The 27859-nt window shown below is 39.8% G+C and overlaps 1 protein-coding gene across 1 annotated transcript in view; it reads right to left on the bottom strand.

Moving 5' to 3' along the window:
* The window catches only part of LOC132393770 (kelch-like protein 1), a 220464-nt gene extending 197599 nt beyond the window's left edge, over positions 1 to 22865 (bottom strand). Inside the window, exon 1 of the mRNA XM_059969164.1 lies at positions 22708 to 22865. Within this exon, the coding sequence (XP_059825147.1) occupies positions 22708 to 22865 (158 nt within the window). The remainder of the gene's footprint in view (positions 1 to 22707) is intronic.
* Between the last annotated feature and the right edge of the window lie 4994 nt (positions 22866 to 27859).

The following is a 27859-nucleotide window of genomic DNA, read 5'->3' as shown; positions in this document are numbered from 1 at the left end:
CTGCACAATGTCACCAAGAGAAGAATTGCAGGATCAAGACCCAGCATTAGTGAAGGACCAGTGATAAATTTTCAAGTCAGAACATTGCGCGAATTGGAGGGAAATCTGCGGGCGGTGGTATTCCACATCACCCTGTCTTTCATGGTTGTAGAGGTGACAGGATTGGTAACATGTTTTATTATTACATCATGTACCATGTGGTACAGTGAGAAGCTTTGTTTTACATGCCACCCATACAGGTTACTTCACCACAACAGTGCATTGAGATGTTGCAAGGGAAAACAATAACAGAATGCAAAATAGAGTGTTACCAATAACAGAGAGAGTGCAGTACAGTCAGACATTAAGATGCAAGGACAAATAACAAGATAGATAGTAGCAACAAGATGATATCACCTGGGAGGCTAGTGTCGGGCATTTTCATAGCTTACAAGGCGTGGAACTAAAGACTGTGTGGCGCACCGCTCCTCACACAGACATATTGCCGTATTTTTCTTTATTTTACAAGGTTGAGTTGCAAGCTCAACACTCAACCCGCATGGATGGAAAGTGTACTTGGGAACGGCCCGACTGGATTCGAACCCGGGAAACTCCATTCCGGAGACCAGCGCTGATGTCACTGCACCACCAGCCAACCATGAGTCCATTCTATTGTACTAGGGGACTGATTAAACAGTATTATAGCAACAGGATAGAAGCTGCCATTGACTCTGATGGTATATCTTTCAGAAATTTGATCATCTGCCTAGTGGGATGTGTGAGAAGAGGGAATGGATGGAGTGAGCAGACTCTTTGATTATGTTGAGTGCTTTTCTGAAGCAGTGAGAAGTGCAGAGAGAGTCCGTGGCTTCGAGGCTAGTGTCCATGCTGTGGTGAGCACAATCCACAACTCTCTGCAGCTTCCTGTGGTCCTGGCCAGACCAATTGCCAGACCAAGGTTGGGGATGGAATGTCAGACTAGCCAGGTAAAGTTACTGGAGTGCATTCTGTAGATGGTACACACTACAGCTACTATGTTCTGATGTGAACTCTACAAGGTGAATCAGTTGCCAATAAAGCAGACTGCCTGGATGATTCCGAGCTGTCAGTGCTTCACCCAGCCAAGGACAGTATGTTGCTGAGGAAGTGTGAATGGAATTGAAGATCAGTGAATGTTCTTAAGTTCTGGCGTTATAATGAAAAATTATCATTGATGGGACTGTTGAAGATGACTGGGCTTAAGACACAGGCCTAAGTAACTCTTACACAAATATCTTGGGGATGGAATGATTGATCTCCACTACTCACAGCTACCTTACTTTGTGTCGGGTATAGAATAGAAATCTAGAAAGCCTACAAGCACAATACAGGCCCTTTGGCTCACAATGCTGTGCCGAACATGTCCTTACTGTAGAAATTATCTAGGGTTACCCACAGGCCTCTATTTTTCTAAGCTCCATATACCTAGCCAGGAGTCTCTTAAAAGACCCTATCATATCTGCATCCACCTCCGTCACTAGCAGGACATTCCACGTACTCACCACTCTTTGTTTAAAAATCTTACCCCTGATATCTCCTCTGTATGTACTTCTAAGCACCTTAAAACTGTACCCTCTCGTGTTAGCCATTTCAGCCCTGGGGAAAAGTCTTTAACTATTCACCCAATCAGTGTTTCTCATCACCAAAAGCGGTGCTTTTTCTTTGTCAATGTCAAAGTAAATGTATTATCAAAGTTCATATATGTGCGGTGAACTCCATATACCTGTCTGGACATGCACCCTGCTGACTGCTCCTGTGGCTCCTCACACAGACCCCGGTATAAAGGTGATTGAGGCCTCAGCCCGGCCTCAGTCCCCAGGATGTAGTATGGTGGGCAACTACTGCTTGTTCTTTCTTCCAGTCAATAAAAGCCGATTTCTCGCCTTTACGTCTCAGAGAGTTATTGATGGTGCATCAATATGTCACCATAAAAAACCTTGAGTTTAATTTTATTGCAGGCATTTACAGGAAATAAAGATTGAAGTAAATATACATAATTAAAGACCAACAAACAAGCACAGTGCAAAAGAAGGCAAATTGTGCAAATAGAAAAGAAAATTAAATACTGAGAACAAGAGTTGTGGAGTCCTTCAGAGTGAGTCTGTAGGTTGTGGAATCAGTTCAGAGTTGAGGCGAGTGAAGTTATTTACATTAGTTCAGGAGACTAATGGTTGTAAGGTAATTGAAATGGTTTGATGCCAAACTTTCCAGAATGCCTTTCAGCTACACTCTACCTTGATGTCAATGCAGTGACTCTCACCCAACCTCTGGAATCCCAACTTGGCAGCAGCAAATAAACCTCAGTTGATGGCATTGCTGAGGAGAAATGCTCAACCCCCAAAATTGATTTTAGGAAGTGTTACTTTGATAAATTTTGTTATTTTTAATTGCTTAAACGTGTTACTTATTTTTAAATTTTTATTTCCTAACAAATTTGTTCTAACTTAATCTCTGCTCTGTTGTATTCATCATAGTGCTCAGAGGGATAAATGCCTCATTTTGTTGGTTTTCATCAAATTTAATGCTACTTTTCACTTGAACAGTGTTCCAAGTGTGGTTTTCCAATTGATCACTGACTGTAAGGGCTTTAGGCAATTACTACTCACTCCCAGTAGTGGAAAATAAGTCATCCCAACCAATCTCACACCACTCTACCTCAGAACCCCAGAGTATCATCCACAAAAATGCACTGCAATAACTCATCCATGCTGCCTTCACTTAGTTGCAACGTACTGAGCCAGATGTTACATTTTTAACGAGTTTATAATAAATAAAAAATCCAAAATACCAAGGATAAAGTTAACAAAGTGAAAGCCAAACATAGTGAATGGTTCCTTTATATTTTGTGACACATTATTAAAAATTTAGAATGCTGATCAGGTAATTAAGGAAGGAATCAAAATAATTGCCTTAATGTAAAACAGGTCAACGTGATCTCCTCTATCATAATGGAAGCATCTTCCTCAAGATCTGCAAAGTGCAATCAGCTTGTGTTCCAATTTTAAGTGCTTTAAAGTTCAAAAAATGACAAGCAGTTACTGGGCTGGAAATAAACCTTTGTAGCCTGTGTTTTAACCTACCTGAAGCATGTCATCGGATCAAATAACAGACAGGCATTAGAATGGGACACAGAGAGTTTGACAGTAGCATTAGTTTGACCTGTCTAAATCACTTCAAGGAAAATATGTCCACTTGTTCTTGTCCCGATTTCATATCAAATAGACATATAGATTGACAACTAAAGATCTCTGATTCTTTGAAAAAGGTCACAAAGAAGGTGATCAGTCACAAAGGTCAGGAGTGGATTATTTTCATTTCTGAGGAACACACGTGTAACAAGTAAATCAGGAGCTGAGCTTACAAAGGGAAATGTGAAGAGAGTATTGATGAAAGTCTGGAAAGATTGCATGTGTTAAACAAGACTAACTGCCTGGAAGGGACTTAATTGAAAGTTCTCCAGGAAGCATTTATTTTACATAGTAGGGAATGTTAAGTGAGGTCTGTTGTGCTCTTTATACATACCATGGATTACTCATAAAGATTCTGGAAGAACATAACTAGAACTTTTATTTAACAGAAAACAACAACTACATTTTAACATACAAGCTTCTTGATCATTCTGTCATTCCTGCACATGCTCCGAACTCCGTCCAATCATGTTCTTACACGTGACATGTGATATCACCATATCTTTCTTTCCTTGAAAAGAAAAAAATTAGCAACATTAATCAAAAAATGTATAATTTAACCTGTCTCTATCAGTCTCTCTGGGGGTTTACAAACACGAGTAGACTTTCTAAGCGGTTTGCGTAGTTATTGTGTTTCGTTGTTATTTTCATGTTTCATCTGGTCTGCATCAGTTAACTGAAACTCTGAAGTTGGCTCTTTCTTGAAATCTTTGAGAAGAAATCACAGTTCATTCATTAACTGTGTAATCTCGTTTTTATGCTGAGACTTCATCAGTTCAATAAAACTTCTCAAGTCCTTCACTTGTGCTTTCACTTCTTCAGTTGGATCCTGATTCTTGTCACTCTTTGGCTTCAGATCAGTATTGTACTGTACTGGCAAGTTTGGTGTTTGTGGCAATGCTTTGTCAGATGCTGGTAACAAAGGGATGGGTCAGGGGTTTTTCTTTATGACTTCTTTTACTTTTGCTGCGTTGGAATCAAATTCTGTTCTCTCTCGCTCTTTCATCAAGCCACTGTATTCTGACTCTGTGTCACTGTCCAGGACTAAAACTCTTTTCACCAAATTCAGTCTCTCACAGGCAGATAAACCCAGTATTGACTATACATTTTTGGCACCACCACAAATGAAAGCGTGTGCACAATATTTTTGTGTGATACTTTTGCCACACATGTTCCTTTAACTGGAATGTCTGCACCTGAATATGCAGTCACATTTATATTTGTGTGATGTAATTTTGGTCTTGGCTTTAATGCATTAAACTCAGATTCTGCAAGAACATTTATTTGTGCTCCAGTATCCAGTTTAAACATAATGTTTTGGTTCACTTGCAGTGGCATAGTCCAGTCATTCTTACTTTGTTTGCACAAAGCACATCTATATAAATCTCCTCACGTTCACTTTCAAGTACTGCATTTATGTACTTTATTTCCTTTCTACTTCCGAACAGCATGAAAAGTTATTACTCTTACTGCAGTGATTGCACATTTTTCCATATGTTGGACACTTTTTAGGTTGGTGTTGCCACCCACAGTGATCACAAAGTTCCTTTCTTTCAGATGAAGTCTGGCTCTCTGTCGGTTTCATTGTCACTTCATTATTTTTTCTAACTTGTTTGCGGTTATTAACAGCGTGTACTCTGGAGTTCCCAATAAAAAGCTCCTTAGTCTGTGACTTTATGGTTTCCAAAGCTTTGCAGAGAATCAAAGCTTTTTCCAAATTTACGTCTGGTTCTCTTAAGAATCTTTCTCTCAGAGCATTATCCAGAATGCCACAAACAATTCTGTCTTTAATGAGAGGGTCCATCAGCTCTGCAAACTCACAAGTTTTACTGCAGTTTCTCAACTCGGTAACAAATTGATCGATTGCTTGACCAGCTTTCTGTTTGCATGTAAAGAGTTTGTACCATTGATATGTCACATTGCGCTTTGATATACAAAATGCTTCAAACTTTTAGATTCAAATTCCTTCCATTCTCAAAATTTAAATGGTTATACACCTCAATTGCGTTGTCCCCTATTACGTGGAGTAGGATTGCTGCTTTTGTTTTTTCTGATTTTTTATCTGCTGCGATCGCAGACAAATAAATTTCAAATCACTGTTTAAATCTTTTCCAGTTCTCTGACATGTTACCAGACAGCTGAAGTGTTTTCGCAAGTTGCAACCCTTTAATTTGTAAAGCCGTTAGCAAACACTAAAAAGTTTGCACTCTTTTTATTCGATTATATTCACTTCTCCAGTGTTTAGCGAATGTATTATTCTTCCAGACCAACTTCTGACACCATGTTGTGTTCTTTATACATACCATGGGTTACTCATAAAGAATCAAATTCTGGAAGAACGTAACTAGAACTTTTTTTTAACAGCAAATAGCAACCACGTTTTAACATACAAGCTTCTCGATCGTTCTGTCATTTCTGCGCATGCTCCAAACTCTGTCCAATCATGCTCTTACACGTGACATGTGATATCACCACATGGCCATTCACCAAAGGCTCTAAATGGGGATGCATATTATGGCAACACAAAAATTTTTTTGCACAGTGTCAGGAAAGGCCTAGTCACCTCAGCAGATTGCCAAGTACTAAACTCTTCTGCTGCTTTGATTTACTCTTACATCGTGGTTAAATTATTTATTACTAATAACAAGGTAGCAGCACTTCCAGCAAGAGTTCCTTATAGATATTTACATCACTGAAAGTCTCAATCAGCTGATGTACGCTATGTGGCCGACTGCAGCATCAGCTCCCAGTGATGTCTCAGAGCACCTCAGAAAGGCTATATAAAGAAATTCATGTTGCTCCAAAGACAGACACATCAGGAGTAGCAACCAAAAAGAAGGTTGAAAAGTCAGATTTCCAAAGGATGATCTTAAAGGAAATCAGAGAATGATGTGAAATATCCGAAGAATTAAGTCAGTAGCTAGAGCATCACAAAGGAGGATAATGCTCCACCTTCACAGATGATTCCTTTCACATTTGCATTTGAGCTACTATACTGCTGCAAGGGGTAGGGGGGGGTGAGAGAGCAATTATCAAGCACTATGGATTGAAACGATCTGGTATTTCCAAGGGTGAAGGGGATCACCTTCTTTGTGATCTTTTACAAAATAGCAAAGTTCTTTAGCTGTCAATCAGTTTGTCTATCTGATATGAAATTGGGACAAAAGTAAACGGCCACATTTTCCTTGAGGTGATTTAGACAAGTCAAACTAATGACATTGTCAGCCTCTCTGTTTCTCCCATTCTGATGCCTGTCTGTTATTTTATCCAGCAACAAGGTTTTATTTTCACTCTACTTATTTTAACTTACTATTTCATAGACATACATACTTCTGTAACTCAGTTTTTATCTCTATACTTATTCATCTTGCATTGCATTTTACTACCGCTGCTATAAAGTTAACGAATTTCATGACATGTGCCGGTGATATTAAACCTGATTCCAATTCTGAAAGTGCTTCTTTGGTGTGAGCAACAGCACTGCATTTGAAAACCATAGCTATTTATTTATTATGTCAAACCAGATCAAAGTTCAGTGGAGAGGGTGAGCAGCATTAAGCTCCTGTGCGTCGATATCTCCGAGGATCCATCTTGAGCAGACCACATTGATGAGATTATAGTGAAGGCACTCCAGCAGCACACACTTCATTAGAAGGTAGAGGAGATTTGGCTTGTAATCAAAGCCTCCAGCAATTCTCTATAGACATACTGTGGAGAGCTCTCTGACTAGTTTCATCACCATCTGGAGGCACCAACATACAGGACCATAAGAGGCTTCAGAGAGTTGTGGTCTCAGCCAGCTGCTTCACTGCTACCAGCTTTGCCACCATTGAGGGCATCTTCAAAAGACAGTGCCTCAAGAAGGTGGCATCCATCATTAAAGACCCTCACTGACTGGGACATGTCCTCTTCTCATTACAGACGTAAGGGAGGAACCCACACTCAATGTTTTAGAAACAGCTTCTTTCCCTCTGCCGTCAGATCTCTGAATGATACCAGGAACCTATGAACAAGCCTTCGCTATTCCTCTTTTGCGTTATTTGTGTTTTAATTGTAACTTATCATAATTTGTTATGCCAACACCGTACTGCTGCCAGAAAGCAATAAAGTTCACAGCTAACGAGAGTGACAATAAACCTGATTCTGATTCACAAGGTTTTTACTTATTCTTCCCTGAAGATTTTACCGGACCAACCCTCTGCAGTGGATAAAGGTGCTACTAGAATACTGTTGATCCAGTGACAAAGAAGGAACAACCAATATAAATACTTCCTTGTCAGGATAGTGTAGAACTTGGAGGAAAAGTTGAAAACAATGTCCAAAGTCCCTGTCCATCTCAAATACTTCATTTTGGAGTCAGGACATGCCTCTAAAGAAGTATTAGCAAGCAGATGCAATGGATTTTCTAGATAGCATGCACGTGGCCTTATTGTACTACTGCTTTTATGCTAGATCTTCAGAATAGAGGTAGAGTAATACAGCATAAATGTGGCCCTCTCAGGCCAATGAGTCAATACTTCCCCTTCCAAACTAGTCTTAATTTCCTGCATTTAACTCATATCTGTCCAAGAGCTGCCCTTCCATGTACCTATCTAAATGCTTTTTAAATGATACTACTGTACCATCCTCAACCTCTTCATCTGGCAGCTCGGTCCCTGTACTCAATACCTTTTGTGTGAAATTGATGCTCCTTAGGTTACTTCTTCACTCAAATCTATACCCTCTAACAAATACCTCATCTACTCCTCATCTTATTTCTCCAGTCCTGTTGAAGGGTCTCAGCTTGAAACATTGACTGTACTTTTTTTTCCATAGATGCCACCTGGTCTGCAGAGATCCTCCAGTATTGTATGTGTGCTGCTATACCCTCTAATTTTGGATTCTTCTACACTGACTGTTGTCACTCAACTTACCCACATTTCTCATCATTTTAAGAGAAGATTTGGGGTTGCCCCTCATTCTTTGACAAACCAAGCAATAAAGACCTAGCCTGGCCAATCCTCTCCCTGTAACTCAGGCGCTCCAGGATTTATGAATTACAAAAGATTTACAGACTACAAAGGACTTCCACACACAGGTACAAATCTTATGAAGTAGAAGAACATAACAATGAGTTGCAGATGAATGAGTCATCTGTCACAGAAACTGTAGGCTGAGGAATGAATTCTAGCTCTTCTTTCTGTAACCCCTTCTATCTGTCATTTTCCTTGTCATTCCTAATGATCTTCGATCCTTCAGATATTCATACTCCTTTCTACAAGATGAAATCATCTGCAGATTATGTTTTCCAGATACCTTTGCTGCAACAAAGTAACTTTCACAAATGGTAAAACTTCTCATAACAGAGATTTTAAACATGCACAATTAAGGCTGTGAGAGTTAAACCTCACAGTACACAAATATCCCAACTTATAACCATCTCTCCCTCCCTCTCCTGTCTTCTCCTATCATTTCGGGTCTCCCCGTCCCCCTCCCACTTTCAAATCTCTTACTATCTCTTTTTTTCGTTAGTCCTGACGAAGGGTGTCAGCCCAAAATTTCAACTGTACTTCTTCCTCCAGATGCTGCCTGGCCTGCTGCATTCCACCAGGATTTTGTGTGTGTTGCTTGACTTTCCAGCATCTGCAGATTTCCTAATGTGTTCCAACTTATAACCATGCCGGATATGTTAAGTGACATAACCTCTTTGTCTTGTATTTGGCTAATGGAGACAAGAAGTCATTGAGTCACTTCACTTTGAAAAGCTGCACCTCCAACGTCATTATCAAGAGAAAATCTGCAGATGCTGGAAAGCCAAAACAATAGACACAGAATGCTGGAGAAGCACAGCAGGGCAAGCAGCATCTATGGAAAAGAGTAAGCAGTTGATGTTTCAGGCCAAGACCCTTCACCAGGATTCCAACTTCAAATTGATTATTGTTTGCAATTTAAATTATAAAATGGAGATTTGTTCCTGTTTAACACAGGAAGCTGAGGAAAGAACAGTTGTTAAAGTTTAGCTTTAGCACTAACAACTCTGACCCTTTGGATTTGTCTTTCCACTGTGCTAGAAAGCTGAGTTTAGCAAAAATCTTCTATGGTCCTAGAAAGTGAATATATACCACAATGTTCCTTCTCTGGTTCTCCACATCTTACGTTGGAGAGATTAACCTGTGCTCACTTGGTGAACACTAGGTGGCGCGGCACACGGCAGCAGCGGCCTTTAGGCACAATTAGGGTTTAGGGCAGTGGATAACAGAGCGACTACCTACCATTGCCAGATACAGCTACAATACTGAGATCGCCCAAAAACAAACCTTCATGAAAATCTGCTGGTTAGATTGCGCGACCTCGGCTTGCTGAGGGAATCAGGCCTGCAGTCATCGGAGTCACCTGATGCCGGTAGCCGGAGGTGGGGACGTCGTAAGCGGTGTGTGAGGAAGCGGAAGCGAAGCGAGCAGGCAGAGGTCCATGCCAGGAAAAAAAGTAAGCCCTAGCCAGCCGGCTCTCCCATCCATTCCGCTCTCCAATGGACATTAAATTGGACTACATCTGTGGTAACAGAATACTCAGCAGGAGTACAGAAATGGACGGAATCTCGGACACTGACATTCAGCTGATTATTTATGTGACAGATTTTCCCCAAGCTATCGGACTACCAACCTACTGACCTCTGTTGTGCCTATTGTCATGTTTATTATTTATAACTGTTCATTAGTAACACTGTTCTGTGTAACTTTATGCAATCCTGGGTAGGTCTGTAGTCTAGTGTCGTTTTTGTGTTGATTTACATAGTTCAGTGTAGTTTTTATATTGTTTCATGTAGCACCATTGTCCTGAAAAACATTGTCTCATTTTTACTGTGTACTCTACCAGCAGTTATGGTCGAAATGACAATAAAAAGTGACTTGACTTGATTGAAATTTTGCAAGTCTTGTCTTCTGGCAGCTTGAATTCAACTGTGTTTTTTCCCCATACAGAAGAAATTTCCAAAGATAAATGAACTGAATGGAATCTAATGGCCTAGAATTTAGAGAAGATACAGTGGAAAGAAATTATGTTTCCTTATTGTAGTCAACAGGAAGGAAGTGAGTGATGCTGGCTTGTTAAGCACATGTATAGGGTCAAGATCAACATGAAGACTGAAAGGAAATTGAAGAATAAAAGTCAAAGGTGATTTAAAGTCAATCCTATGGGAAAAACTGGCCATTAAATATCTTGCACCTCATCTTACATCTATCATTCCCTCTCAGCTGTCATCAATCATTGTGCCTTTCATTAGAGTAACAATTGTGGAATGGGACCTCTAGTTCTATAGCTATAGCTATTATGAGTTACTGTGTCTACTTCCAATGAAAGGAGATCATAAACATTCACTTGCTTCAACTACAGGCACCTTGGTGTACAAGATGCACTGAAGGAAATCAAAACAAGCTTCACTGATTGAATCTGCAAATGCTGAAATTTAGAGCAATGAACCATCTGCTGCAGGAATTCAACCAGCTGAGCAGCATCTGGGGGGTGAGGAACAACCTCAACCATAATCACTACACGAATTGCTTTACACTAAAATGGATGTTTTATTTTGCTCTAATTGGTTTCTTTCTTGTAAAAACTGTGCATAATTTATGTTTTTCTTCTTTTTTCTTGTGAATGTTGCTTATAAGATATGTGATGCTTGTAATGCAGATGCAAGTATGTTTTCCATTATACCTATGCATACATGTATTTGTTACATGACTAGAAATCCAGCTTGATTTGAAAGCTATTACCGATGTTTTAGGTCAAAACAGAAAGACCTGATGCAGGGTTTCCACACGAAACCTTGATGAGTCCTTTCCAGCCAGATGCTGCTTAACCCTTCAGCAAATTATCTGCTGCCTTTTTGACCAACCACCCAAAGCCAGTTGAATGAAATTGTAAACAATTGGAAATCCGCAGATGCTGGAAATTCAAACAACACACACAAAATGCTGGTGGAACACAGTAGGCCAGGCAGCATCTATAAGGAGAAGTGCTGTCATTATGTGCTGACTTTTCATGTTGCTGTGTTGCTTAATAATAATGGGCAGTATAGGCTTAGTGTAGAACAAATATCAACATTATAAGTGAAAGGAAGATTGGGGAAGAAGGAGGGAATGGTTGGGGAAGTTCATAAGTTTAGAGTGATGTTGACTTTGAGTGTCAAAACAGAGTGTAATCATTCTGATGTGAGTCAGTCATTTGAGAAGGATAAAGGCTGTATTGGGTTGTGGGGTGGAGATATGGTTCTACCAAAGACACTCCTTCTCTCTGCTGGCCTGCAGGTCACCCTTGAGCAAGGTGTAAAGGCTGATTTATACTTGTGCATCGCACCTACGCCATATATATCATGAACCCTACGCCGTAACTACGCTGTACCCTATGTCTTAGGGTGACATGCACCTCCCCAGAAAGGTTGCTCACGCGCGTGGCGACGTAGACCACAACAACTGTGATTGGTCCACTTGGTAGCATCGCATTTCTGGTTGCTTCCTCTCTGCCATGTTTGTAGGCTGTGCGCACACCGATACGAAATAGGTGAACCAATTCATCAAATCTACCTGCTGACATGCGAAAATGTTTGAAATGCATTTCCTTGTCCATGTCTGTCACAAAGAAACTCAACACAATGGCATAGAAACCCCACCGCCAACTAGCGTTTTGGTGCATACAAATGCATACTCGCTATGGAGTAGAGCGACGCAGAAGTGAAAATTAGGGCTACAGTGTAGGCTGCAGCGTAGCCCGTAAGCACAAGTATAAATCAGCCTTAACACCTGCTTAGTGACTTCCCCCCCCCCCCCCACCTCCACTGGATCAGGGTCACATGAACCCATGGTACTAGGTGTAGATGGTCATATGAGCAGCTGGTGTAGATTACAAGTCCTGGTTATGCAATCACTGATACCATCTCTGAAGTGTATTGATAGCAGCTGGGGTCATCCACCTTGTAAAGGTACTGCCCAGAAGAAGGAAATGGCAAATCACTTCAGTAGAAAAACTGGCCAAGAACAATTTTGGTCATGTAAAGACCATGATAGGCCATGTGATATGACATGACACATAATGACTGAACAAAAGGCAGCATGAGATCTCCAGCTTCAACTCATTGAATGCTGCTGCAACAACAACCTCACACTCAACATCGGCAAGACTAAGGAATTGATTGTGGACTTCAGGAAGGGGAAGTCAGGAGAACTCACACCAGCCATCATTGAAAGGTTGGTGGTGGAAAGGACGAGAGCTTCAAGTTCCTCAGTATCATCATCTCAGTGGATCTATCCCAGGCCTAACACATTGATGGAGGAATGTATGCCAGTGGCTATACTTCATTGGCAGTTTGGTGTATCATCAAAAACTCTAGCAAATTTCTAGAGATATACAGTGAAGAGCAATCTAATTGGTTGTATCACCAGCTGGCATCAAGCCTCCAACGCACAGTATCGTAAGAGGCCATGGGGGTTGAGGACACGGCCAGCTCCATCACAGTCAACAGGCTGCCCATTATCATGAATATCTTCTAATGCTTGTGCCTCAAAAGACAACATCAATCATTTAGGATATGCCCTCTTCTCAGGGAGAAGGTACAGGAGCCCAATGACCCACATTGAACCCACACTCTTCCTAATGAAGCAGATTACGATCAGTTTCTCCCCCTCCATCATTAAATGTTTGAATAGTGCATGAACTCATAAGCATTTCCTCAATATTCTCCTTTTACACTATTTCCTCAAATATTTTTTATTGTAACTCACAGTAATTACATGACATATGCCAATCATACAGTAATAAGACCTGATTCCCATTCAAGTCACACATCATATTAATTTGATTATTTATTGTCAGTCCTTCATCATTCCACAATCGTATTCCAGAAGTCCTCACTCAGTGGCTAAGTGGAGTGACCAGCACCAGATCGACTGCAGCAGCTCTACAGGCAGTATTACCACGTTTCCAAAGATGGTTTGAGATTGGATTGGAATTGTTTTATCACTGCCATTTGTACTGAGTTACAGTGAAAAGCTGTGTGACATTCAGACGCATCATGCCACATATTAATACAATGAAATCACTCAGAGTAAAACAGAATGCTGCGTATGATGTTAGAGTCACAAGGAATGTGCAACACAGGTAAACCAATAAAGAGTAAGGGCCACCACAAGATTAAGTGAGAGATTAAGAGTTCATCATTACTGTATAAGAGATCGGTTCAAGAGTCCGATAAGAGTGGGATAGATCTATGAGTCTGGTGGTACATGCCCTCAAGTCTTTGTATCATCTGCCTCATGGAAAGAGGAAGAAGAGAGAATGACAGGGGTGGGGGGACATTTGATTTCTCAAGGCAATAAATTCTGGCAGCTTTACTCAAATCCTATGTATAATTTAAAATATAAATATTCCTAGCAACTTTTTGCCCCCTCTGCACAAGTGTATCATATATGTGAAGATCTTGCCCTTGGGATGGCTTGTTCAAGAGAATCTGGAGGCTTTGGCCATGGATATTGATGAATTTCTATTCAGTAGGTTCAAAACCTAAATGGTCTGAAACATGGTATGCAGTGACTATTTAATGCAGGCACAGAAACTGTTCACTACAGTCTGGAGTTCAAACAACATTGACAAGTTTACTGTGAATAAATGTATATGACCAGAAATTCAGATGAATTTCAATCCCAAAGGATATTAAACCTGTGTGAAATCCTTCCAGGTAAGTCTATAAATAAAATGCTCAAAGAAAAGCAATTCCCACTTTTAGTCGGAAAGTTAGTGGTTTTGATTGATTGCTGACAAAAGGACAGTATTATGGGACAAATCAGACATTGATACTTCTGAGAAAATTTACTCTTTAAACTGGTAGAGATTTGATGGACACTCAGTGGCCATTTTATTAGGTGGCTGAGTGTATGTTTGTGGTCTTCTGCTGCTGTAGCCTCTCTAGATTCAAAGCATTGGGCATTCACAGATACTCTTCTTTACACCACTGTTGTAACATGTGGTTATTTGTGTTACCATCACATTTCTGCCAGCTTGACCAATCAGGTCTGTCTCCTTTGCCCTCTCTCATTGACAAGGTGTTTTCCCCAACAGAACTGCTGCTCAATGGATATATATTTTTTTGTTTTTCACACCATAATCTGTAAACTCTAGTGACTGTTGAGCATGAAAATCTGAAGAGATCAGTAGTTTCTAAGATATTCAAACCACTTGCACTGGCACCAGCAATGCTTCCACGGTCAAAGTCACATAGATCGCATTTCTTCCCCATTCTGATGTTTGGTCTGACCAACAACTGAAACTTTTGAACCATGTCTGCTTGATTTTATGCATTGAAATGCTGCCATGATTAGATGTTTTTAATAAATGAGCAGGTGTACAGGTGTATCTAATAAAGTGGCCAGACAGTGTAGGATAGCATGGATAACAGCAATGGCAAGGTAGACAGGAAACATAAGAACATCAAAATCAAAATAGGTAATATACTTGCTGAAGAAACTGGATGAAAAAGTAATCTGAAGCACAGGCAGCCAAAGAATTGTTGTAATATTCAATTTAAAATTCAATCCCTGGAGATAATACTAAGTACGCCCATACAACAAATTATTATTGTTGAAGAATTTTGTATAATTAGAAGTAATTATATAAGCAAGCAATACTTACAGATATAGTTTCTTTTAACCAATGCACTGAAACAACCTGCTCTAAGCATTGTACTATATAGAGTGGATTCCAGTTAATTGGGGCGGCTACTGAAGAGTGACAACCCTTAAAGAACAAAAACTGATGGAGACTGTAAAATCAAATCTAAACTGTTACCAAATACTTTCTAACTAGCATCAGTCACATGCACTTTTGTGGCCATTAAACACTACTCCATGCTTACAGCGGACAATTTTTAAATAGCCTCAGTTGCATGTGCTTGTGTTCAAATGCATTGATTTCTGTCACTGATAATTGTTGAGAAATAAGCAGCAAGACAATTCAGAACTGTGTTGCACACAACAGTTTCAAACATTCAGACTAGGGGATGCCAAAAAACCAGATGCAAAAGTGAAACAATTTTACTAATTCAACAATTTAAGGGCAACAAAGAACTTGAAGACATCAACAATCACCCTGAATGTTACAATGAAAATGAAGATTTGGCAGATACAATTGTTGAAAGCATTGTATAAAGGCAGTCCATTATTGTCTGTGCTGATTTTGCTTATTTACAGTCAATCAAAAGAACACAGCAATGTACTCCAAATCAATTCCTCTGTCAATAACTATGAGGAACCAATATACAGTTTTATAGCACTGCCATAGTGTTCGATTTATTCTGTATTAAATACATAATTTATTACTCGGTTATTAATACTTTTTAACTATTTTCATAGAACTTCATTTAATAGGGGCAAATGCTAATGGGGCCAAAATATATCCCAATTATCCCAATATGTCCCAATTAACCAGAATCCACTGCATGTTGAAGGTGCTCTTCGAAATTTATGATAATCTACACATATTTGTTAGATGTTATTAGATTTGCTAGACAGTGTTGAAGCAGGGAGTGAGAGAGTAACGTCTTGCAAGTTGGGAGCCATTTGAAAACTGCAAGTCTCATTGTGAGTGAGCCTTTGTCTGAGACATCAAAATGAAAGGAGGTGGAAGCAGAATGGCCATTGTGTGAGTGGGGCAGTGTTAGAGTGGTCTGGCTGTGACTCAACAGGCTTGGACAGCAAATTTTTAAAAAATTTCTGTTAGTACTTAGTTAATGCACTGAGAATGGTCTAATTCTCTCCTATATCTTATGGTCTTATACATAGAAGTCCAACTAAAGGGACCGTGGTACTAGATTTCCTATTTAGGAATGAGACAGGGCAGGTGACAAAAGTTTGTGTAGGAGAAAACTTTGCATCAAGTGGTCAAAATGCCATTTGTTTCAAGGTACAGTGGTTATTGAAAGGGACAGGTCTAGTCCTCAGGATGAAAATCTAATTTGGAGAAAGTCCAATTTTGATTGGATCATAAAGCATCTGGCAGGCTGTTTTTGGTAAAGATGCACTTGATAATTGGGAGGCCTTCAAAATTGAAATTTTGAGTGTACAGCGTTTGTATGTTCCAGTCGGAATAAAAGGATTTTTGGAAACTTGGTTTCCAATAAATTTTGAGGATCTAGTTTGAGGCCCATGGTAGAAGTAGGCAGGCAGAAACAGATAGGTACTTGACAATTATAAGAAATGCAAGAGAACATTTATGAATGAAATCAAGAGGGCAAAAAGAAAGCATGAGGTTGGTCTAGCTAACAAGGTGAAGGAAAATCCTAAGGACTTCTACAGATAAATATTAAGAGCAAAAGGACATCAAGGGAGAAAATTGGTCCTGTAGAAGATCAGAGTGGTCATCTACTGTATGCATGGAGCCAAAACAGATGGAGCAGACCTTAAGTGGGTATTGTTGCATCTGTACTTACTCAACAGATGGATGCAGAGTCTACAGATGTGAGGAAATACAGCATGAAGGTCATGGACCATGTACAGATTACAGAAGAGGAGGTGTTTGCTGCCTTGAGCTAAATTAGTGTGGATCAACCCCAGGGCCTGACATGGTCTTCCTTTGGACCCTGTGGGAGGATAGTACAGCACTATGAGGGCCCTAGCAGAGATATTTAAAACATCTTTAGTCACAGGGGAAGTGCCGGAGGATTAAAGGGTAACTAATGTTGTTCCATTGTTAAAGAAAGGCACTAAGAATAAGCCAGGAAACTATAGGCCGTTGAGCTTGGCATCAGTAGTGGGAAATTTAATGGAAGGTATTCTAAGGGAACGTATATGTGAGTATTGGGATAGGCAGGGACTGACTAGGAATAATCAATATGGTGTTCTGCATGGTCAGTCATGTCTAACCAATCTTGCAGAGTTATTTGAGGAAATTACCAGGAAGGCAGGCAGTGGATTGACATTGACAAGGTCTTGAATGGAAGGTTGGTCAAGAAGGTTCAGTTACTTGGTATTCAAGCTGAGGTAATAAAATGGATTAGACATTGACTTAATGAAAGAAGCTAGTGAATGGCTTGTAGATGGTTGCCTTTCTGACTGCAGGCCTAAGACTGGCAGTGTGCCACAGGGATTGGTGCTGGATCTGTTGTTGTTTGCCATCTGAATGATAACGTGGCAAATTGAATTGGCAAATTTGCAGAAGACACCAAAACTGAGGGTGTAGGAAAACTATCAAATCTTGAAGAAGGATCTGGGCCAGCTGAAAAGTGGGCTGAGAAAGCAGATGAAATTTAATGCACACTGGTGTGAGTGTTGCACTTTGAGAGGGCCAACCAGGGTAAGTCTTATACAGTGAGCAGTAGGACACTGAGGAATGCAGTAGAACAAGGGGTTCTGGGAATGTGATCCATAATTGCTTGAAAGAGGCATCACGGGTAGATAGGGTTGTAAAAGTAAGCTTTTGGCACATCGGCCTTCAGATATTGAGTACAGGAGATTGGATGTTATGTTGAAATTGTAAAAGATATTGGTGAGGCCTAATTTGGAGTATTGTGTGTAGTTTTGGTCAGCTACTTATAAGAAAGATGTGAAAAAGTTTGAAAGAGTGGCAGAGAAAATTTGCAAGAATGTTGATGGGACTTGAGGACATGGGTTATAGGGAAAGGTTGAATAGGTTAGGACTTTACTCCCTAGAACATTGAATACTGAGGGGAGATTTCACAGAGATATTCACAATTATGAGGGGTACAGACAGGGTAAATGGAAGCAGGTTTTTTCCACTGAGGTTGGGTGAGACTGTATCTAGAGGTGATGGGTTAGGGGTGAAAGGTGAAATGTTCAATGGGAACGTGAGGGTGAACTTCTTCACTCAAAGGGTGGTGAGAGTGTGGAATGATCTCCAAGTGCAAGTGGTGGATGTGACTAGTAGGCAGATTAATAGTTTGGCACAGACCAGATGGACAAAAGGGCCTGCTTCTGTGTTGTAGTAGTCTATGACTATACTTTATAAATTACAATGGTGATCTCAGTATGAAATATTTGTTTGAACAGTGTTTGCTATTGCTGAATTATAATACACTTGCATTTCTTTTATTCATAAAGATAATTTTAATTACAGATTATGCATTGCAATAAAAATTAATATTTAGTAGAATACATAATTTATTAATGAAGGTGCCAGAGAAACATCGCTCTGTGAAGTGAAGCCTTATAAGCTTCTACAGTTTCTGCAGACCTCCAACAGTTAATTTTGTCTATAAGTCAAAAAGTGCGCAAAAATCACAATATATAAACAGGGACCTCGTGATAATGTAATGAACAGCATCAAAAGCACATAAGACTGTTAATGGCAATTACTAAAAGCAGAGATAGAGTGGAATAGGGGATTAGTGTATAAGTATGTTGCTCGTGATCTTATTGAAAAGGCAGAGTAGTCATAAGGGGTAGCATGGACCATTCCTGTTTGAATTTCATATGCAACCCTCATATCACACCGGTCACTCTCAACTCACAATGTATCATAACACGCTACCTCCCAGAATGGTGAATTCGAACTGCCTGACACTCAGCCAAAGTGCAGGCACTACCTCCATCAGTACTACCATCAAGGACGAGGTACAGGAACCTGAAGACCCACACTCCAATTATTTAGGAACAGCTTCTTCCCCTCCACCATCAGACTTCTGAATGGCCCATGAATACTACCTAATTATTCGCTTTTAACTGCACCGTTTATTTATTTTGTAAATTATTGTATTTGTATGTCTTTGCATCGTCTGGATTAAGAGCATCAGCTTGTCCTGTGGCTAGACCAACATATATTTTTATGAATGTGCTAAATACACAAATGCTGCACTATGGCATATACTATATTTCCTTACACCACAGAATGAAGCCATTTGGCCCTTCGGGTTTATGTTGATGTAATGCAAGTGACATACTTGCTGCCTATTGCTGCACGGTTCTGTGATTGATCCTTACCTTGGTTGCTAACTGTGTGTAGATCACATGTTCCAGCCCAGGCTTCTCCCTGGTGCACCATCTTCGCCTCAACAGCTTATTGGTAGGTTAGTTAGCTTCTGTAAATTGCCTTTAGTACAGGTGGGTGCAGGGGAATTAGTGTGGTGTTGATGAGCTGGAATAGGTCACAGGGTGTATGGAATTAGGGTCTAAATTGTAATTTTTCTTATAATTTAACTTTCTTTGGCCTTGCTTTTATGTCTGTATAATCACCTATTTGTTCAGGAAATTTTCAGAAAGTTGTACTATATATAATTAGTTCTGTACTTCTGTCCTTGCAGTATTACAGGCTATCCTTATCTAAATGGCTTCAAATGGTTTTCAGAATAAAGAGAGAACACAAAGAACCCATTGTTCTTTTCTTTGATGGTTCACTTCTTGCTGTTCTTTGCTGCTGTTTACTGTGCCTTCTGTTATGAACGTCTACCAAAAATGACTGTAACAAAAAGATTCACACCTCATCTTGACCTGTGTAGAACGAACAATATTATCTCCAGAACCAGCAGATATAAATGGGGTTATGAGACTGGAGTGTGTTCTACAAGCTGTCATCAAGCCAATAGGCCAAATGACCTATTTCTGTGGTGTAAGGATATACAGTATAGGTTATAGAACATGCTTTCATCTTTGGCCTATTAAGCACATTCTATACATATATATCTTTACCGCCAGTGGAAATAAACTTTACTCTGACCTCCGTACAATCTTATGCTATTGATCCAGTCATGTAGGGTGGTGGGGTGAAACACATCTCTGCCAAAGGAGAAGTATGCTGCTCCTTCCCTTCTCTAGCGTGCAGGCCACCTTTGGGCAAGGTGTAGCACCTGCTTAGGCCCCGTGATCAGGGTCATTGTGAAGCCATGGGAGCAGGTGGTGGATGGTCGTATGAACAGCTGGTGCATATCACTTCCTGGTTATGCAATCACTGATGCCAGGCAGACAATCTCTGCAGAGCACTGAGAATGGCTGGAGTCACCCGTCTTATAAAGACACTGCCCAGAAGAAGGCAATGGCAAACCACTTCTGTGGAAAAAATTTCAAAAAGAACAACATTTCACTCACCAACATTCTTGCTTGTGCAACAGATGGGGCACCATCAATGACAGAACACCACCATGCAGTTACTACTTTCTTGAAAATAGTTGTACCTAATATATTTATCATTCATTGTGTAATTCACACATATCTTGTCACAAAAGACCTAAGTGATCAGCTGCACAAATCATTAAATACTCTTATCTCAGTGATAAATAATATTGTCCCATGTTCTCAGTTCTCGACTATTTTGAGTGCTTTATATTGAGAATGATGAACATTCTGAATGCTTGCTGTTGCACATAGAAATCAGATGGCTCTCAAAAGGAAACTGCCTGTGATCTTTATATGCACATTTTGAAACTGTGATAAAATTCTTTGAAGACTCAAATGCTTCATTCAGTATTCAACTTAAGAATATCAGGCATGAAGTTGGATGAAATCAATCTTCAATTGCAAGGAAATTATGTGAATCTTATCAAAGTCAAATCAGGCATCTCCAACTTTCTGTCTTAGTTAAACCTATTTAAGTGCAACCTTTGGGCATAACAACCTTTTCCAATTTCAGAGCCTCGCTGTGTTGGAAGAGAAAGAAAGAATACCAGATGATGATCTTCAAGTATACTGTGCAAGCTGTGCACAGACATGTCAGAAAGATTTGAGGATCTTCTTTCAATCCAAATTCCAGATTGAGTAATAAATTAATTCCTGAACACTTGTATTGAGGAATTATCAGGAAGTATTGAGGAATTATCAGGAAGTATGGAGGAAGAACTGATCTCGCTACAAAATTACTTGGAGCTGAAGCCAAAGTTTTAAAAAAAGTCACATTAAGACTTACGTTTGCAGAAAAATTCTCTGAATACTGTCCAGCACTGTGGAAAAAGGTTATTGCCTTTCCAGTATCATATTTAGTGGATTATGGTTTCAGTGTAGTCACCCAAATTCTTTCAAGGCAATGAAACAGACAGCAAATTACTGAACATGGGGATCTGAGACTCCTTCTGAGAGACATTCAGCCTGATGTTGAGAAGTTGATATCACTGCACCAAGCCCATCCACCTCATTGAAAGGTGAAAATGTAATAAAGTAGTGAAAGGTTGGATCACCAATGTATGCTCCAAAACTGTTGATAAAAATTGATTTTACTGTAATTAAATATGAAATAATTGTTTTGCAGCTTTAAATAAATCTGTAATTTTTTGCAATGATTTGTCACTAATTTGAATTTGCAGTACCTATTTTATTTTACTGTGCATTGTAAGTCAAAATTGTTTATATGTTTTTATGTAATGGTCCGAAAGAGAGAGAAGGTTCTGGGGATATGGTCAGGGATCCAAAGAGTCAGAAACTCAAAAAAAACTTTGGGAACCACTGCTCTACACAGACAGCACAGGAAGTGAGGATTGAGCCTGAGGTCACTGTAGTGTTGAGGGAACAGCTCATCTACTTGCAACACAATACAAAAAGGTAACAATCTGACTTCTTAGTTCAAGGATAAAAGCTGTCTGCTGCTGTTAGAGCTGAAGGCCTACAAATCAACTGCAATTCTATTGATCTGTCTATATTTCCCTCCATTGTCTTCATATAGTGAGTGTGTATCATATGCTCTACACAGAACTAAATACTATATGAATTTTGATTAATTATTATATCCTCCACTATTGTTAAGTGAGTAAAATCAAAACTGGAGATAAACAGCTTTCAGGTAAATTTTTAATCCCTCATAGATGCAGCACGACCAGCTGAGTACGCCCAGATTTCCGTCATCCTCAGCTCTTTTGCAGTCAGATAGATGCTTGACTTTGACAAAGGCGATTCGGGAATAAGTTTTATCCTCTTATATACTCTGCTGCAGCAGCAACAGATTGCATCACCCAGAGGTGCGTGCAGCCACCAATCCTTGTACAGCCCTAGTGACAAAAGTGGTTTTCTCTGCACTGCCTTCTCTCAGTTTTACCATGTAAAGCTCCACTAACCCGGCATGCTAGGGAAGACTGGAGCAGATTTCATAGAGTATCAGATGTTGATCTTATTAATATTCCACAGTACATTTAATGCACTGCATTCACTACTTTTTCAATGAACCTGCTGAGTTTAAAGGGAGTGCTGGAAACAGGGTCCCAGTAAGCTCAAAGGGAGCAGGATTAAGAAGCAAGAAGTGAGCGGAAACAAGGCCCAATAAACTTAAAGAAAATTAGATGTCTGATGGATGACTGAGTGACAAGAACCAGGGTCCTGGAGAATGGATGGGAATATAGAAGACATCAGATTCTCTAACTGTTGAACCATTTAGATTTGTTAATCCAAATCCTAATATGGAATATCAGAGTTTTACTATACTCATGTCAAATGGGAGTCTCAGGGGACCTAGTTTTATTCCAACAGGAAGTCAACTCAACCCAGGAAACTTTCTCTTACGACAGGCAGATCCACCCAGAGGATGGCAAGGTGGCAGGACGCCTTACCTATGAGCAGGAATTTTCCGATTTCCAGCGATCAGGATGACATCACACAGCTGGTGTTGCTTGAGGTAGAGCTCCATCTTATGAAATGTCTGCTCCGCATGATTCACGGACTGGAAGAGCTCCTCAGAGCTGCCAGCTTCCATATCGCAGTGTGGCATCAGTGGATGGCTAGATACTGACAACCTGTGGACCACAAAAGGGAGATATACTGTACATCAGTGATATAGTATCCCGGCTTTTATAGCCTTAATCAAACTTCCAGCTGATCACAGGCTTAAAGAAACCAATAAGAAAAATCAATAGATGCCCACGGCCCTTTATACACACAGTAGAATGAAATGAGAGCAATGTGTTTTTTGGAATCTTGTCCTCCTTTAAATCACACTCTTCCTTATTAAGTCTTTATCTTCTCATGACAACTCTTCTTTTGAGCACAGCAAGGATCTTTTGGGAGATAATTGTTTCCTCTTTAAATAAGCTTCATTGCACATAAGTGATATAAATGATTGTCTCTTCCATAATAGCAGAAGGGAAATGTATTATTTGTTCTAGAACATAACATTATATAAACTCCAGATATTGAGGTTTCTAGGTTTGCTACAATCTTAGTGGGACTGTAACCCAATTTCATGAACACTCAATCAAGCAAGACGAATTTTCAAACTGTAACCAAGTGCACAGTACAAGGGATTATCTTATTTCTATGTTACTTCATCCCTTTTCAAGTGACATGGTAGGGCATTAAGGAATTTTGAGGAGTAAAGGAATCTAGGAGTCCAAGTCCACAGTTCCCTAAAAATTAGTAAACTGATATGTCACTGTCTCTTGTACCCAGATGTGATTAAAAAAAATTATGCATGCCATCTATACTGTCATTTAATCGTATCAGTGCAATCATCTAGTACAAAGGAAAACAATAACAAAATGCAGAATAAAATGTTTTGGTTACAGGGAAAGTGCAGAATAGGTAGCCAATAAGGTACAAAAAGCCATAACCAAGTAGAATGTGAGCTCCCGAGTTCATCTTATCATACACCATGGAATTATTCAATAGTTCCTTTAAAGAAACTGTCTTTGAACCTGGTGGTAGATTCTATCAAGGCTTTTGTGTCTTCTGTCCAATGGGAGGGAGAGAAGAAAGAATGCATTGGTTGGGTGAGGTCTTCGATTATGCTGAATGCCTTACAGAGGCAATAAGAGGTGTAGACAGAGTCCTTGGAGGAAAGGCTGGTTTCCGTGATATACTGAGCTGTGACAACATTGGAAAATAGGCTGGTGAAGAAGACATATGTCATGTTATCTACTAATCCCTGGCTTCTGAAGACAAGATTGAGATATATATTTCAACATTACTGAACAATGGTGAGATTTAGATTGTCATATTGTGTTCAGTTCTTGTCACCACACTTCAGGAAGGCTGTGATTGCATTGTAGAGAGTGCAAAGGTGATTCACTAGGATGTTGCCTAGTTCAGAAAACATTAATTATGGGAAGGGTTTGTTTTCATTTTCATGTATGGAGCTGAGGGATGACTTGATAGAAGTAGGTAGACTATAAAAAACAAAGTTAGGCTACTTAAGTTAGAATATTTTTCCCATGATAAGGATATCAAAAATGGCCTTGAGGTGAGAGGAAGGAGCTTTAAAGGGGATCTGAGGGGATTTATGTTTCATGTAGTGGTGTGAAAGTTGAAACAAGGCAAAGGTTAAGATAATATCTAGGCAAGGAAGGTTTTTTTTAAAAAGAGTTTCCCTTTGCACAGTGGGAGACTGAAGCCATTTGAAATATGGAGACAAGGATTAACTGAGGGACAATTATTTAACTGACTTCAAAGTATCACCAGTTGTGGATTTGTGGTTTCTATAGACTTTTAACACTTGATTTTTGAATGGTGATTGATCTTGCAAGAAAGGACTTGAACATACATTGTCATTATTCGTAGTTGCTAATCAATTCTGTTTAGTCAGTTTCTCTGTTCAGACCTTAGAACAGTGTGGTGGCAGGGGTCATGTTGCCTCCCTTGTGCAAAAGTAAGTTAAGTGAACGAATGAGTGTGAATTTTCAGTCTAGTTAACCAGTGATGACAGTGCTCCGTATAAATAATGGGTTGTCAGAGCTGGTGCTGGAACAGATTCACTGATGATGTTTAAGAGGAGCATGGACAGACCCTTAAATAGGCAAAATATATGGTCCTAATGCAAGCAAATGGATTAAGCGGATGGCCAAAAAGGTTAGAGAATGGGTTGAAGGATCCATTTCTATGAAGCACACTTCTATGACTTTATTTATATGAGATTTTGAACACGGCTGTGATCTGTATTTCACAGTTCAGGCAATTAATATTCTCACCTCTGTTCATCCCTTATTTACACCTCCCCAAAACACATTAGGTGAAATTACTGAGACTTCAGAGACAGTTAAGCAACAATGGTCTAATGCATGGTGCAGGAGGCTTGCAGGGCTAAATGGGCAACCCTGGGCCTTGTTTTCGATGTATTACCATCTTCAGTCAGCTGACAGCAGATATATACCATTCAGTTTCTCTCAGTTTCTGCCCGCTTACAGAAATTCCATCCCTCCCCCTTCTTTGCAACTTAAAACATGTTCATTTTCTTTATGTTTTTGAGTTCTAATGAAAGGTCATCAGCTCAAAATGTTATCTGTATGTCTCTCTTGCTGAGTGTAAGCAGCATTTTTTTGGCTTCATTTTGACATGTTTCCTTTGAATCTAAACATTAATGGTTGAATCTGCCAGCAGCAGCCTACAAGACTCTTCAGTTCAAATAATAATCTACCTCCATTTGATTAAAATCGCAAGGACTCACCCATATAAGTCAGACATGAAAGAAAATTTCTTTTCCAGATGGATATATGGATATTTAGAACTTTATTTCTCAGAGGACATTGGAAGCAGAGTCTGCATATTTTTCTTAAAGCAGATAGATACTTGATAAACAAGGTTTTCTGATAATGTTGCTATGATGCTCCTAGGGATTTCTTACTATATTTATATTGCCATCTTTGTGCTTCTTTTCCCCTTATTGTTTACACAACAATGCTTGACTGACTCTCACACATTTATTTGAAACTTGCCCCATTTCCACTTGTGTTTCTATTCCACTGGTACATGTGCTCGATCATTCAATTGAATCATGGCCAAACCTTTATCTTAATACTATATTCCTGCTTTCTCCACATACCGCTTGATGCCTTTTGTGTTTAGAAATCCATCTATCTCCTTCTTAAATATATTCCAACACATCACAGTTTCTCATTCTGTATTTAAAACATCAAAATCAGATCCAGGTGTGAGTTGCCTGAAGGTAATTTCAGAGGCTTTGGCTTTTTATTACCTTTACAAAATGTTTTATTCCAGACTGATTTTATCATATTCACTCACTGTTGGGTAGTGCTTGCTTCTAATCAATAGAAGATTACTATTCTGAGTCTCACATGGCAATGGGATACCAAACGACAAAGACCAACTGGTCTGCAATTGCATCAGAAGATATGATGGTTTTATTATAGACAGGTGTTTATGCCATGTAAGAATCACATCAGGTCTGGAAACTGAATAAACACAATTTACTTTATTATATCTCCTGTAGAGAATTTTTATTAGTGTTTGCAGAAATTCAATTTACAAACCTGTTCATTGTCCTATGAAAAGCAAACTATTTCCAATAGCAGAACGTGCTGTGGCCAGAGGATAGCAGTTTAAGCTGACTGGCAAAGAGCCAAGATGCATTTTTTAAGCAACAGTTTGTTATGATCTAGGACGAAGATTCAATAACGATGATCTAAGGGGAAAGTGATAAACACATTCACAGGGAAAACCAACAACATCTTGGAGAAAAGACAAGCGATTGAGCTCTATTGGACGCCCCTACACAGATCACAGGAGCATAGCGTACTAAGTAGCCTACACTTCAGATCATAAGACCATAAGATAAAGCAATGGGATTAGGCCATTTGGCCCGTCAAATCTGCCCTGCCATTTCATCAAGGTTGATCCATTTTCACTCTCAGCCCCAGTCTCCTGCCTTTTCTCCTTATCCTTTCATACCCTCAAAAATGGGCTTGAGGTGAGAGGAAGCAGTTTTAATAACTTTGGCCAGCTCTTCCCTCATGGCTCCGTAGACTCCTTTATTTAATTGCAACACTGACACCTCTGATCTGCCCTAATCCCTCTCAAATTGTAGATAAAAACTTATCATGTTATGATCACTACTTCCTAATGGCTCCTTTACTTCAAGATCACTTATCAATTCCTGTTCATTACACATCACCAAGTCCAAAATAGCTGGGTCCAGATGGTCTGCGTCCGAGGGTTCTAAAAGAGGTGGCTCAGGAAATTGCGGATGCATTGGTAATCATTTTCCAATGTTCCTTAGATTCAGGATCAGTTCCTGAAGATTGGAGAGTGGCTAATGTTATCCCACTTTTCAAGAAGGGAGGGAAGGAGAAAATGGAGAACTATCGCCCTGTTAGCCTAACGTCAGTCGTGGGGAAGATGCTTGAGTCCATTATTAAGGACGAAATAGTGGCACAACTTGACGGCAGAAACAGGATTAGGCCGAGCCAGCATGGATTTACCAAGGGCAAGTCATGCTTGACTAATCTGTTGGAGTTTTTTGAGGGTATAACAAGGATGTTAGACGAGGGTAAGCCAGTGGATGTTGTGTACCTAGATTTTCAGAAGGCATTCGATAAGGTGCCACATAGGAGATTGGTGAGTAAAATCAGAGCTCATGGCATTGAGGGCAGGGTTTCAACATGGATAGAAAACTGGTTGGCAGATAGAAAGCAAAGGGTAGCAGTGAATGGGTATTTCTCAGACTGGCTGGAGGTGACTAGTGGGGTACCACAGGGCTCTGTATTGGGACCACAGCTCTTTACGATTTATGTCAACGATTTAGATGAGGGCATTGAAAACTATATCAGCAAGTTTGCCGACGATACTAAACTGGGTGGCAGTGTGACATGCGAAGAGGACGTTAGGAGAATACAGGGAGACTTGGATAGGCTGGGTGAGTGGGCAGATGTGGGCAGATGTGAATAATGTGAATAAATGTGAAGTTATCCACTTTGGAAGCAGGAACAAGAGGGCAGAGTATTGTCTGAATGGTGTAGAGTTAGGTAAGGGAGAAAT

Source organism: Hypanus sabinus, chromosome 5 (assembly GCF_030144855.1).
Source record: "Hypanus sabinus isolate sHypSab1 chromosome 5, sHypSab1.hap1, whole genome shotgun sequence".
Classification (NCBI taxonomy): domain Eukaryota; kingdom Metazoa; phylum Chordata; class Chondrichthyes; order Myliobatiformes; family Dasyatidae; genus Hypanus; species Hypanus sabinus.
Note: the sequence above shows the minus strand (reverse complement) of the source record. Positions and strands in the feature narration are given on the sequence as shown.